Below are 14,855 nucleotides of genomic sequence, written 5' to 3'. Positions count from 1 at the left end.
CGTCCTTGCCGTGAGAGGTTCCACCACAAATCATGCATTTAGCATCCATGTGGCAATGTTTGGTTGCGTGACCCCACTTTTGGCACTTACGGCACTGAGTGGGGTTTTGGAAATTTCCCCCAGGCCTGCGAAAATGTTCTCATGTAACACGGACGTGGGACATAATACAGGCCTTTTCCAAACTTTTCATATTATTTAGTTCACTTTTGTTGAAATGAACTAAATAAAATTTTTGAGAAATGCCCCTCTGGGAAGTACCAGAGTGGGATTTATTTTTCATCTTAATTACTTGAACTGGTGAAAATCCAAGTAATTGAGAAATTTCAATTTTAATCTCATCCAGTGATTTGTCATCACTGGGGAGACCTTTCAAGACGACTTTGAACAATCGCTCAGTTTTGTCGTCGTATGTGAAGAATTTATGGCGCTTCTCAGTTAAATACTGAAGAAGACGTTTGCGATCGTCAAAGGATCCCGGCAAAACGCGGCAGTCACCCTTCCTGGCAATCTGAAATGAAACCTTGATCCCCTGAAAATTACTCAAGATTTCATTCCGAAAGCCAGAAAACTCGGCAACAAATACCACAATTGGCGGAATCCTTTGTTTCTTCGCATGAATCGAATCACCTGGGCTAGCCCAGGTAGATTCGATTTTCTCAAATTCGTCGTTAATCAAATCGAACTGATTGCTCTTCGATAGGAGAAGAAATAATGTCAACGTTAGAGTTAGAAGGAACATCTGAAGTCTCCAGCTTCCTTCTATTTGTTCCGCGCTTGGGCAGGACGGTCTTGAAACCTTGTTTCTTTGAAGGAAGTGGAGAATTCAGAGACTCCCCCTTCCTCTTGTTTTTATTAATGCTCATTGCTGAGCGTGGAGACGTGACCTTCTAAGAGTTTTTTCCCAGAACGGTGTCCCTGCAGGATTACCACCGCTTGTCGGAATTTTACTTCCGCAAACGGGTCCAACGTAAAACGAAGGCACGGGTCCTTGCAAAGATCGCAACGGGATCAGTGGGTACAAATAGCGCTAAGAAGCACCGTTGAAATTAAAATAGCTTCGGGTAGTATTAAAAACTTCCTTCCGCAAGGAGAAAAAGAACCACACAGCACGAAAGCACGATGCGGTCTGGCTGACAGTGTTTATTCGCCGTGTTGTCCCGCTATCGGTGTAGTCAATAATGAACCCTAGCGTTGGTGAGGCTTCTACCCCCACGGGTTAGGGACAAAAAGTCGAAAGACAAAGGGTCAACAGGACAAAAGCTCGAAAGACAAAAGAGACTAATCGTCGAAAGAGACAAAAGGCCGAAAAGAACAAAAGGGGACAACAGGTAAAAATAGACAAGAAAAGGAGATAATCAATCTCGCACAATACAAGTTTTTAAATCAACAATCTATTTTATTTCTAACTTTAAAAATTACTTCTTTAACTTGAAGTTACTTGAAGTTAAATGCATTTCACAAATTACTTTGGAACACACTCAACTTGTTATAAACTTGTTCTTGATGGACCTTTTGTTTTTTTCGAACTCCTGTGCCTTTCGACCTTTTGTCCTTTTGTTTTTTCGACGTTTTGTTTTTTCGACCTTTTATCATTTCGACTTTTGTCTTTTGATCTTTTGTCATAGGTTCCAACTGCACAAGCGTTGAAGTCTTCCGTTATGACCCCTGGTTTGAATCTGGTTTTGCATCTATATCTTCTACAAAACTGATATACTGATTAATTGTCCACTTTGGAGGAACGTAACAACTGCCAAAACATACTCCATTGATTTTCGCTTTTACTAACCTAATGTTATCAAGGGTAAGAATCTTCTGGACAAAGTAACGACCACAAGTCTATATTGCCACCATGTTTGAGTTATCTGCGACAGCAAGACTACATTAGTCCTTGATTCCATGACCAATTGTTGCAGAAGCGGTTAAGCTAACTCACATAAATTTATGTTCAACCGTGTGGTCAGGGACAACTATATACAAGGGTTAGACAAAAAGGTTGAGATAGGCAAAATTTTCTGAAATTCTGCATTTTTCTTCTGCTTGTTATTTTATGTGACGTTTACTTTCATTATGTTTTATGCTTTTTATGCTATTTTCTTCCAAAACTAGAATTAATATGCCGTCCAATGCTGACTGAAGATTGAAAATCCGTCAGGTATACACAGAAATATGGCCATTTCCGTGAAAATGGTTCGGGATTGGCCATACACCCTGAACAGATGTCACTTTGGCAGAGCACCCGGAACCTGTTACAAATTGGCTAAAGAGTCTTACAGACCTTAAAATGTATCTTTATTATAGATTCTATATTCATCGCCTTGGAAAAACATGAAATTTTACACCCTTGTATGCATGGTTTCAGATGGTTACAAAACCGGTCCCTCCTCGAATGCCCCTGGAATCTGCTATAAGGGTGGCAGTGGACACTATCATCCTGGAAATGATTCTGTTATCATCGTCTTGCAAAGCCATGAAGTTAGATACCCATATTCGCATTATTCCGATCTATTACCATTTCAACATGTTCCCGGAACCGTTTTTACGGAAATGACCATATCTCTGCATATTTTTAATAGATTCTCGATCTATAGCCAGAAATAGTCGGCATATTAGTTCTAGTTTCTGGAGAAAGCATAAAAATGTCGGAAGGAAACGTCACATAAAATGATAAGCAGAAGAAAAAAACCCGGAAACCCGGAACATTTCCGGTGGCCAAAGGCCAATCTGAGGTTTTAAACGGGAACAGAATACTAGAAGAATGTCCGCGTCCGATGGACCCAGTTTTATCAAAATCGGGTTATTCTACGCCAAGTTATGCTGATTTGAATTTCGACAAAATTTTGCATTTCTCAACCTTTTTGTCTAACCCCTGTACCTACGATGCAAAATCTACTTATATTCTTTGTATTAAGCTAACAATACCCGAAATCGGATGTAAGATGGCGAAAATACGGCCAAAAACTTTTGCCTTTTGGCCGGGAGTGTAAATACACCAATGAGAACTTTTAAGTTTTATTTTCAAAACGTGTTGGTGGGACGCCTGCTAGAAGGATAGCGTTATTGTTGATCGGAATGATCACAATTCTGCGTGGTGGGATGCCAGCATTCAAGTGTTTCTTCTTCTGCGTTGGTGGGACGCCCGCAAGAAGAACGGTGTTATTGTGGTTCGGAGTGATCACAGTTCATCCAAGAGTCTGTTGCTCAGCGATGGTCGATGGCCTACAAGTATAATATAGTTTGGCGTTGTGGATCCGAAAGGTCACAGGTACACAAGAGGTTTGATTTAACTGAGATTAGATATTCGGCCATGATTTGGAGCTGTTTATTGGTCTTTTTTTAGTTACGGTATATGGTCGGGAGTTCCTTGAGAGTAGTTTCCCATATTTATGTGTGCCACCGTTTAAGTGTGTTCTTCGATTATGAAATGAGATGCTTGCAATACAATGGTATGCCGGGATTGATTGTTTGCTGCAATATGATTTTGTATCATGATGAGATAGTAACCGAGTGATACTAATTTGTCGTAGGTTTTATTTTTCCCATGCAGAAGAAAAGGGCGACAGCATTTTTTTTTTTTTTTGTGTAAAGGGGAGATGTGTGGCATTGGACAGACTTATTATCATGAACAAGCCTAGCATGCATGTGTCTAATGAGAGATCCTGTCGGTCATCGTGAGTATACACATTCGCAGTCAATCGATCCCACCTTCCTCGCGAGTGCAGCAGTGCAAACATGATGGGTGACAAATATGCGCGATGTTGAATTGCACAGATATACAAAAAAGCGTGACAGAGGGGGGAAGAGATCTATAAAACTGCAATGTCCTGCATTCCTGGCTGACAGTATTTATTCGCTGTGTTGTTCCGCTAGGGGTGTAGTCAATAAATGAAACGAACATCTTCATTGTTTCTAGACGTAACTATGTTCTTCTCCAACTCTCCATCCAATGCTGCAGAACGTTGCCTTAACATACGATTCGTTTCTTGAGCTTTTGAAAATAAGTGCACAACCATCGTTCATTAGAGCAAGGTATATCTAAGCTAACGCTTCTTTGGAAGGTACGACGACCCCTAGCGTTGGTGAGGCTATCAGCTTCAATCAACTGCACAATAGACCTGTTCACCATTTTCGAAAGTATAGCAGATTCAAAGTGCCAGATTCCCTCCAGTTTAAATGAGTATCTTAAATGGATTCTCCTGACCAATTTTCAGCCAAATTCATTCTTCCAAAACTTGGCTTACTGCCGACTCCTTCTCATCATTAAGTAGGTGTAACAAAAGAGCAGCTATATCTAGCTGGCACGTCTGCTTCCTGCTTATCTCCCGTCAACAGCGAAATGTCATACACTACCTGTTGCAAATTACGACACTACACCTTGGTATGCAAGCCTCGCTAATATCCTTGCTCCCCCTAACACTGAGCCAATCGCCCTGATCTCCTCGTCTCCAAAACCGTCCCTGCACATGCGCCTGTACATTAGCCTGAAACTCCTCCTATACTTCTGCCGACCAGCTCTCAAATGTTTTGGTCCAAAGCTCCTCTTGGACTCATGCTAACTAGCTATCAACCTACTTAAAGTTCCAATTTCCCCATAGATTCTGAACTTTCGAAGTCACGCGGCATCGACACTAAGTTGGAGATCCTGTACCGTTCTCGGGATCATAACCTGTTTAAGATAAGGAAGAGCTGCAGCTGCTGGCTGAAAACCCCCTCACCCCATGGCAGGCTACTGACTGATACCCTGCCATGGGGTGAGGGGGTTTCCTTATCTACAATAGGTTATGGGCCCATTACGGTTCCACTGCGCATTTTCCGTTTGCAGCAACATGATATTCTAGCAGAAAATAAGTAGCTTTAAAAAGGGCATTGAATTCAAACTCAGCAACTGTCTACATTCAATACATATTCAAAACAATGGTGTCAGGCCAGGCCGAAGGTCATTAGGCCGAACGGTCATTAGGCCGAATTAGCAAAAAGAAGAATAAAGTGAGAAATGAGAAGTTCTTTCTTCACCTTACCCCTTCTTCCTTTCCCCTTCTTGTATCTGACTTCTTCCTTCTTCATCCTTCTTTCTTCCTTCTTTCTTTTTCTTTCTTCCTTCTTCTTCTTTTTCCTTCTCCCTTCTTGCTTCTTCCTACTTCCTTCTCCCTTCTTCTTCCTTCTTTCTAACTTCTGCCTTCTTCCTTCTTCCTTATTCCTTATTCCATATTCCTTATTCCTCCTTCTTTCTTCCTTCTTCCTTCTTCATCCTTCTTTTTTCCTTCTTCCTTCTTTCTTTTTCATTCTACCTTCTTCCTTCTTCCTTTTTCCTTCTTCCTTATTCCTTCTTGCTTCTTCCTTCTTCCCTCTTCCTTCATCCTTCTTCCTTCTTCCTTCTCACTTCTTCCTTCTTCCGTCTTCCTTCTTCCTTCTTCCTTATTCCTTATTCCTTCTCCTTTCTTTCTTCTTCCTTCTTACTTCTTCCTCCTTTTTCCTTTTTTCTTCTTCCTTTTTACTTCTCCCTCCTTTATATTTTTTTTCTTCTTCCGTTCTACTTCTTCCTCACTTCGCACTAGGTGCCTAGTAAAATTTTAGCCAAATCAAATCGCTACGAATCGAGATTTCGATTCTCAAACATGATGAAAATGTATGAAAAACATGCTTGTCTTTATACTTATTTCCGGCGGTATACTTTCCGAAAAACGTGAATATTATTTCTTGAAATCGTACTTCGAAAGAATCGATTTAAAAATTAATATGAATTAGGTTTTAATTTGAATTCTGTATTATCAGGTTCTTTTTAAATATGAATTTTACTTCTAAACATTTTTTTTTTAATATGAAGTTTACTTCTGAACATTGGATAACACCGAGTTCAATACAGATAACCTTTTTTTATGAACATCGAAAAATCCCGGGATCCTGGGATTTCGCGGGATATACGAAAAATTTCATCCCGAATCCCGGGATTGCGCAAATGTCCAGGAAATGGAAACTCTAGTACCAATGTCATGAACATATAACTGACCATAATTAGCACTAAGAAGGGCTCAGTGCAGGAAGGTTATTTTGCTGATTCGTACTAGGTTGTGAATTGTTATAAATTTGAGATATACTTTTATGAATAAAGAAGAATAATTTGGAATAAGCCGATATCAAACTTTGGTTCATTTTAGTGGTCAAGCAAAAAGGACAAAAGGTCGAAAGAGATAAAAGGTCGAACGGGACAGAAGGCCGAAAACGAAAAAAGAAAATAAAAAAGACTTCCTTATTCCTGCTTCTTGTTTTTTCATTTTTTTCCTTTCTTCTTTCTCCTTCTCCTTCCTTCTACTTTTCTCTTATTCTTTCTTCTCTCTCCTTCCTTTCTTCTTTCTGCTATCTTCATCTTTTTCCTTCTTCCTACTGTTTCTTTTTTCATTCTTCATCTTTTTCCTTCTTTCTCCCTTCTTCCCTCTTATCTCTCCTTCATCCTTTTTTCTTCTTTCTTATTCCATCTTCCTTGCTACTTTTTCATTCTTCTTTTTTTTCTTCATTCTATCTTCTTCCCTCTTTCTCCTTACTTTTAATTCTTCCTTAATTTTCCTTCCGTCTTCCTTCTGTTTTCCTAGCTCCTTTTTTCTCCATTTTTTCCTATTTCTTTTTTCCTCTTTCTCATTCCTTTCACTTTCTATTTTCTTTCATATTCCTTCTTCTTCTTCTTCTATCTTTCTTCTTCTTTTTCTTTGTTTTACTTCCTCCTACTTTTTTTCCTTTTCCCTTATACATTCTTATTACTACCTTCTTTTTAATTCTTTAATCTTTATTACTTCCTCCTTCTTTCTTTCACTTTTATACTTTTAGACATTTTGTGTTTTTCGTCCGTTTGTCACTTTCAACCTTCTTCCTTTCGATCTTCTGGTCCTTACTACATTTTGGCGAACAAGTAGTGTTCTCTTGTGCCCCTCGTCCTGCAACTACTAAAATGAGTGAGAACAACCCAGTGAAACACCAGACTGGGGTAAACCTCCTGGCTGTTGCTGAGGAAACCGCTACCTGGGTTAGTGAGGGTTGGATCTACCTCGTAGCTAAGGTAGGAGCGGCATAGGGAATCACCGCCATAAGGTCGCCTTTAGCTTGGCAGACAAGTGATGCCACCCAGTTACAGTACGGGGTGGTTACTACATTGTATGAGGGTCACGAGTGGTGATCCCAACCCCACACCACTCGAGTTGACCTCCTTCAGGTGTCTGGATGCAGATAACCGTTACCATCTCATAAAAAATATCAATATTTTTAAAGGCAAGGAACGTGGTGAATACTCACGTTTTGAATAATCTAGCAGCATTTTTTTCTTGTAAATTTTGTCGAAAACATCAGCAAAAAATAAAAAAATGTTTCGTAAAACACACCCTGGTTTTGTCTGTTTCCCAATAGATTTTCGTGGAATGAGGAAACCAAGTCTGTCAATTTCACGGATCGCAAATTGCCTAGCATGGTAATTTGTTCGCTAATCCAGTGCGCGAACTTCCATTGCATCGTTTTCTGATTGAGTTGTTGTAAACGCCCTCTGCTAAAACGATCAAAACACTTCGATTGCAATGGATCGACGACATTGTAATTGTAAGCGTTTCGATTAACAGCAGGCATTATTGCAACGATTATACAATTTCACCGCCTAATAATCATTCACACCTGCTGAGCCAATATCCTGGTACTGAAGTTCAGCCACTAACCGCGATCCGCTTCGAATCGATCGTTGGCGTAATTTTCTCAGTTTTCAATTTTCTCTCATGAATCTGATCCTGCTCGTAGGCGACCAACTGCATAGCGATTTTCGTAAACATGAGCGTAGTAACGGAAAATGTTCAGTGAAGGATGTTTTTAAAATGCATTTGTAAAGTACTCAAATGTTGTCATGTGATGTGAGAAGCACTTATCATAAGATTTTAGAGATTGAAGGATTTGTATCAAACACAAGTTACTAATGTATGGGATATGATAACTTTAAACCCTATCTAGTTACGTCAACGAATGTGGACCCGTTAGCAAAGCTTTAATCCGGATCGAAGCATATGCAATTGCAAACCGTACGTCAGCAGCGTACGTCGTGGAGGTGTTTATTGCAGTGTGGTTAGTCGAGCGGGAGAAATTTTTCAAGTTCAGTGCTAAGCATGTTTAGATTTACAGGCGGGCGGGCGGATGGCAAAAACTTGGCAAGTTTTCTCAACTGTCTCCACCGTTCGAGCTAGCCGTCGTCGATGGCGGTAGATTAGTATCGATTCGAACGCGTCGTTATACGGTCGGTTGTGCGGAGTTTCCAGTGGAGCGCGACAATAAAAAAAAACATCAACTGCAGACGGAATAAGTGAACAAAACTGGCGCAAAAATTGGCGGTGGAGATGGCCTCTAGTGATACGTGATGTGAAATGCTAAAAAAAAAATCACTGTGGAATGCTGTTATCAAGCGTGTCCGTGTTGATATTTGATTGATGTTGTAAAGTGGATATGATCATTTTAATAAATTGAAAAGTTCAACATATTGATGATAATTAAAAAAGGAAATAATTAAATAAATCAGTGCAGTGAAGAAGATCAACAGTGAAACATTAAGTGCCAAAATGAAGGTAATCCAATCTATTCAATAAGTTATAAGGAAAAAAATATACTTAAAAAAGCAGTGAATTCGAAGCTAATTCTGGTAATAAGCTGTTCGTGTAACTTCGATATCACAGGATTCTCCCATCGAACTACAAGCGAATCCATTGATCATCGACATCGAGACTAATAAAGTGCGGATATTTTAAAATGGTTTGATTGGTATTATCGAATTAGCTTATTACAGAATACGAACATCGCTACAACAGATTGCAACACTTAGACCATACTTTTAAGTTTTGTAAGAGTTCGGATGAGGTGAAAAGGACTCAAATGGAATGACATTGTTGTTTGCCAGTGACAGACAATGTTTTCTTACATTCGGGATGTTCATGTGTCGCATTTGTAGTTCAGACCGCATGTAAATCGACTAGTGAGTAGTGACTGCCGAATGATTGTGGAAAGCCTAAGTTATTTGGTCACAAAATATGGATTTTCCGACCATCGCTTACGATTTTTCTTAAGTACATTGTGGTTATTCGCATGTTGTATGTTCATGAAAAGTAGAATACAAAGTGATTCCGGTAATCTGATGTGTGCATGTCCCAATGAGTGTTTTCCACGTAAGAGAGAAAATTTTTTGATCACCGTACATGATTTATGGGTATCTATCGGTGAGTATTTATGGGTATTTATCGGTGCTACATCTATTGCTCAGATAAGGGAAGGAGCAAAGCAATAGTGAATAGAATGAATAGTAATCGCAAGCGAGCGGCAAAGTACTAAGGACCAGTTGTGAAAACAGTATTGTTAAAATCGCTGACATTTCGTTCAACCCAGGAACGCTAGGCCAGTAGCATGGAGACTTCTCTCACTAAGCCAGGCAAAATAAAAACGATTTCTACCTGCTAATATGCTGTTTATCGTTTGTGAACAGGACAGTTCTTACAATCTGTGGCTTACTTGGAGATTCATATGTTTTTTTTTGCTGGGGCCTTCGAAAAGTTCTCCACTGGTCCACTGGGTGTTATGTGAATGTCCTTTTTGTTGTCTCATTCTAGATGTTAAGTGTTCAGTCTGTGCGACCTTCGAAGACGGTGATTCTGTCTTTTTTTAGTTTTTTTATTATATTATATTCTGAACGTCATAACTTGCTATCAGATACTAAAGTTTGATCCAGATTTATCAAATAACGGATAATTAATTGCATATTATTCGGCAACTCGGCCGTACGAAAACCATTTTTTGTTAAATATCTTGGCTGTGCATATGCACAGCACATGTTTCGAAATGGACAAATTGATATGAAATTTGCGAAAAAGAATCCACGTGTCTTGGAGGGACTCGAACCCTCAACCTCCTACTCTCTAGATAGGCGCCCTACTAGATAACCCCTGCACAACAAGACCACTTAAAGGTCACGTTTGCGGAAAAGCCATCAGAATCCGAGTACCAACCTCCACCGCGGTTAGCTCTCTTTTTGCAAATTGAATATCTTTCGGATGATTGATTTGTCCAATCTCCACATGTGCTTTACTTTTGTATATCCACAGTCAAGCGAGTGCACATTGTTTATTAAACGAGAGGATCGCACTCCATGTCCCCAACAACAGGCTGGGCGGACTGGTATAGAATGCGAATTAATAGCAGTCTGCTGTGCCAAAGGCTTGCTTGGCTAAAGCATTTGATGAGTTTGATTACCGCGGAATCTTTTTCGCAAATTTCATATCAATTTGTCCATTTCGAAACATGTGCTGTGCATATGCACAGCCAACAAATTTAACAAAAAAAATGTTTTCGTACGGCCGAGTTGCCGAATAATATACAATTAATTGTAATCAAGTGTCGGTCTGCCACCGTCATTAGTCGTCTGAGTACACGCGACCGCTTACGTAAGGCAATCAAACTCATCAAATGCTTTAGGATAGCCTTGAAAATGCATCTGAATCGGATCGAGTCAAAGCGTTGCAAGTTATTCCATCAAGTCACTCCTCACGGAATCCAAGTTTCAAAGTGCTCGCGTTTTCGGGGGCACACCACTCGATATGAAAGCGGCGCACAACTGTCATTTTTGTTGATTTAGCTGCGACGCAGCAGCATGCGTGAAAAAATAAAAATGACAGTTGTGCCACTGACAAACAGACGTAATATGGGGACCCACCTTTTGCTCCTTTTGGATGGAGTCAATGGAGTAAATTATAAAAACATAACTCAATCTTAGGTTGGTATCGAAGCCGACGACATGAATCTCCAAGCTCCAGAGCGCTGATTAATTAGGAAAGAAGCGGATACGAATTTTGTGGATCTGCTGAACCCACTAACTGATTAGAGCTATGTGTAAAAGTGAGATTCAAAAATGCCAAACACAATGAAGTCAGATCTCTGTACAAAAACGAATTCGGAACTCATAAGAAGAAGCAAAAATATGTTTGAACTACTGGTACCGATACATGAGTCAAAATCAGTATTATCTCACTTATTATTGTTGAGCCGAAACTGATTGGGGCGCGCCTTTGAGAGTTGGTATAAGCCATTTGGCACGGCAAATGCTGGCAAAGCGTATCATTGGTACTTCGCGTACCTGAAGGAATAAAATAGACCCCATCTCGCGGTCCTAAGCCTCTTACTCCAGCAATTCCTATCACTACCTCCCGTGGTGCTGACCGGGATACGAGCAACGGGAAGATCGGGTAACCAACCCCGGTGGGAACTATGGTCGTATTCTGACAGGGAAGGGTGGGGTTGTTTGCTCCTCTCCGGAGGTGCAAATTTTATTGAGCGTCTGTTCTCCATGTCAGATCGGCTCACAACAGCGTCTGTTCTCCATGTTGAGGCGGCTGATCATCGTCCGAGTGCCAGCGAGGGACTCTAAGTGAAACTGCACCATTGTCCACCTGAGATAAAGAGGAGGAGGAGAATGGTCCTCCGGAAATTTAAGTTTGGTTCTGCAAGCCAGCCAAAAAAAATTCACACAACGGACAATCAACAAGAGAGTACGGACCGGACCGGAACCATCGGCGAAGACCACTGCGACGAAAAGGGACCAGAGATTGGAAATTCGGTTCGTGGAACTGCAAATCTCTCAACTTCATCGGAAGCACACGCATACTCGCCGAAGTGCTCAAGGACCGTGGATTCGGCATCGTAGCGCTGCAGGAGGTTTGTTGGAAGGGATCAATGGTGCGAACGTTTAGAGGTAATCATACCATCTACCAGAGCTGCGGCAACTTTTACACGAGCTGGGAACAGCTTTCATAGTGATGGGCGATATGCAAGGCGCGTGATCGGTGGTGGCCGATCAACGAGAGAATGCGCAGGTTGAGGATCAAAGGCCGGTTCTTCAACTTCAGCATAATCAACGTCCATAGCCCACACTCCCGGAAGCACTGTTGATGATAAGGACACATTCTACGCGCAGTTGGAACGTGGTACGACAGCTGCCCAAAGCCACGACGTCAAAATCATCGCAGGAGATTTTAACGCTCAGGTTGGCCAAGAGGAGGAGTTTAGACCGACTATTGGAAAGTTCAGCGCTCACCGGCTGACGAACGAAAACGGCCTACGACTAATTGATTTCGCCGCCTCCAAGAGTATGGCCATTCGCAGCACCTACTTCCAACACAGCCTTCCGTATCGGTACACCTGGAGATCACCACTGCTGACAGAATCACAAATCGACCACGTCCTGATTGATGGGCGGCACTTCACCGACATTATCGACGTCAGGACATATCGTGGCGCTAACATCGACTCTGACCACTATCTGGTGATGGTTAAACTGCGCCCAAAACTATCCGTCATCAACAATGTTCGGTACCGACGACCGCCGCGGTACGACCTAGAGCGACTGAAGCAACCTGATGTCGCCACTGCATACGCGCAGCATCTCGAGGCAGCGTTGCCGGAAGAGGGTGAGCTCGATGAGGCCCCTCTTGAGGACTGCTGGAATACAGTTAAAGCAGCCATTAACGACGCAGCGGAGAACAACGTCGGGTATGTGGGACGAAGTCGACGGAACGATTGGTTGTGCACTTGGAGTTTTAGAAAGGAAAGTACTGCGTAACAAATATGGAAGGGTGCAGATAGCGGACGGTACGTAGAGGAGGCGAATGATGAACCACGAGTTGCATCAGCTTTTGGGAGAACCAGGGAGCCTGAATTGTCAATCCGGAGATGGCGAGTTTGATTCTTGGTCCGATCTAAGGTGTTTTCTGGTGGAAAACATTCTCGACTCCCTGGGCAAGTAGGCGAAGTTCCAGTTGGAATGCAGAACCATTGAAGACGAAGAAGATCGGAGTCCTTGCCACATCCTTGTCTTGCTTCCAGAGTATCACCAGTAAATCTACAAAGCCGGGATTCAGCTTTATCTACAAAACCATTTCTAGCTAAAGAATTTTTCATTAACAAGAATATCCATGTTTTCCTCTCACTACCATTGTTAACAGTTCATGAAGAGTTGGTACCGTTAAGCCCCAAGCGCAATACAACGGAGCGGCGACGGAAACGGCAAATTTGACAGAAAATATATGGGCTAACTGTCAAATTTTCCGTTTCCGTCGCCGTTCCGTTGTATTGCGTTTGGGGCTTTAAGGTCACTCCTCACGGAATCCAACTTTCAATGTGCTCGCGTTTTCGGGGTACAAAAATCTTGAAATGAGTGCCATACCAATTATTGTCTTCATTAAAGATAGCCTTGAAATTATTTTCTTGTCGCCTTGTACCATGGTATGAATACCACAAGTGTCCCCCCCATATAACACTAAAGAAATTATTATCGACCATGACTTCAACGATCAATTTGAATTTGATTGATTGCACGTTTCACAACTAGAGGCGCTAGCGCCGTAATTCTTCGAGTTTGACATTTCACTCCAGCGCCTTCTGGTGACAATGTCCTACGAATCATTGTTTCGTGTAATATGCTCGCAAGATGGTGGTACAGGAGTTGGGCGATGGATTGTTCAGATAAATGTTCAAGCTGTTACGTCTGTTTGTCTGTGGTTGTGCGTTGCTTCCGAATCGTCTGCACTCTAAAAAATCATCACGTTATATTCACGTGAAAAATCACGTAACTGATCTGTCTTGAACAAACGACGATTGTTACGTGACGTTAGTAATGTTCACCTGAAATTCACGTAACTTGTACTAAAAATCATGGTGAATATGTTTGTATGTACTCGTAAACAATTTAAGTGAGATTGTGTTCGTAACGCGAGCACATTGAAAGTTGGATTCCGTGAGGAGTGACCTTAAAGCCCCAAACGCAATACAACGGAACGGCGACGGAAACGGAAAATTTGACAGTTAGCCCAAATATTTTCTGTCAAATTTGCCGTTTTCGTCGCCGCTCCGTTGTATTGCGCTTGGGGCTTAACGGTACCAACTCTTCATGAACTGTTAACAATGGTAGTGAGAGGAAAACATGGATATTCTTGTTAATGAAAAATTCTTTAGCTAGAAATGGTTTTGTAGATAGAGCTGAATCCCGGCTTTGTAGATTTACTGGTGATACTCTGGAAGCAAGACAAGGATGTGGCAAGGACTCCGATCTTCTTCGTCTTCAATGGTTCTGCATTCCAACTGGAACTTCGCCTACTTGCCCAGGGAGTCGAGAAAGTTTTCCACCCGAAAACACCTTAGATCGGACCAAGAATCAAACTCGCCATCTCCGGATTGACAATTCTAGGCTCCCCTGGTTCTCCCAAAAGCTGATGCAACTCGTGGTTCATCATTCGCCTCCTCCACGTACCGTCCGCTATCTGCACCCTGCCATAGGTGGTACGCAGTACTTTCCTTTCTAAAACTCCAAGTGCACAACCAATCGTTCCGTCGACTTCGTCCCACATACCCGACGTTGTTCTCCGCTGCGTCGTTAATGGCTGCTTTAACTGTATTCCAGCAGTCCTCAAGAGGGGCCTCATCGAGCTCACCCTCTTCCGGCAACGCTGCCTCGAGATGCTGCGCGTATGCAGTGGCGACATCAGGTTGCTTCAGTCGCTCTAGGTCGTACCGCGGCGGTCGTCGGTACCGAACATTGTTGATGACGGATTGTTTTGGGCGCAGTTTAACCATCACCAGATAGTGGCCAGAGTCGATGTTAGCGCCACGATATGTCCTGACGTCGATAATGTCGGTGAAGTGCCGCCCATCAATCAGGACGTGGTCGATTTGTGATTCTGTCAGCAGTGGTGATCTCCAGGTGTACCGATACGGAAGGCTGTGTTGGAAGTAGGTGCTGCGAATGGCCATATTCTTGGAGGCGGCGAAATCAATTAGTCGTAGGCCGTTTTCGTTCGTCAGCCGGT

At 42.0% G+C, this 14,855-nt stretch overlaps 1 protein-coding gene across 2 annotated transcripts in view; it reads left to right on the top strand.

Moving 5' to 3' along the window:
* The first annotated feature begins 8,126 nt into the window (after positions 1-8,126).
* The window catches only part of LOC134224042 (probable basic-leucine zipper transcription factor Q), a 48,019-nt gene continuing 41,290 nt past the window's right edge, over positions 8,127-14,855 (top strand). The window contains exon 1 of one of the 2 annotated variants that reach the window (XM_062703289.1): positions 8,127-8,579. In XM_062703289.1, coding sequence (XP_062559273.1) covers positions 8,574-8,579 — 6 coding nt within the window. In that variant the 5' untranslated portion in view covers positions 8,127-8,573. The remainder of the gene's footprint in view (positions 8,580-14,855) is intronic. The other variant, XM_062703284.1, reaches the window with a different exon arrangement.

The sequence above is a fragment of the Armigeres subalbatus genome, chromosome 1 (genome assembly GCF_024139115.2).
Source record: "Armigeres subalbatus isolate Guangzhou_Male chromosome 1, GZ_Asu_2, whole genome shotgun sequence".
NCBI classification, from domain to species: domain Eukaryota; kingdom Metazoa; phylum Arthropoda; class Insecta; order Diptera; family Culicidae; genus Armigeres; species Armigeres subalbatus.
Note: the sequence above shows the minus strand (reverse complement) of the source record. Positions and strands in the feature narration are given on the sequence as shown.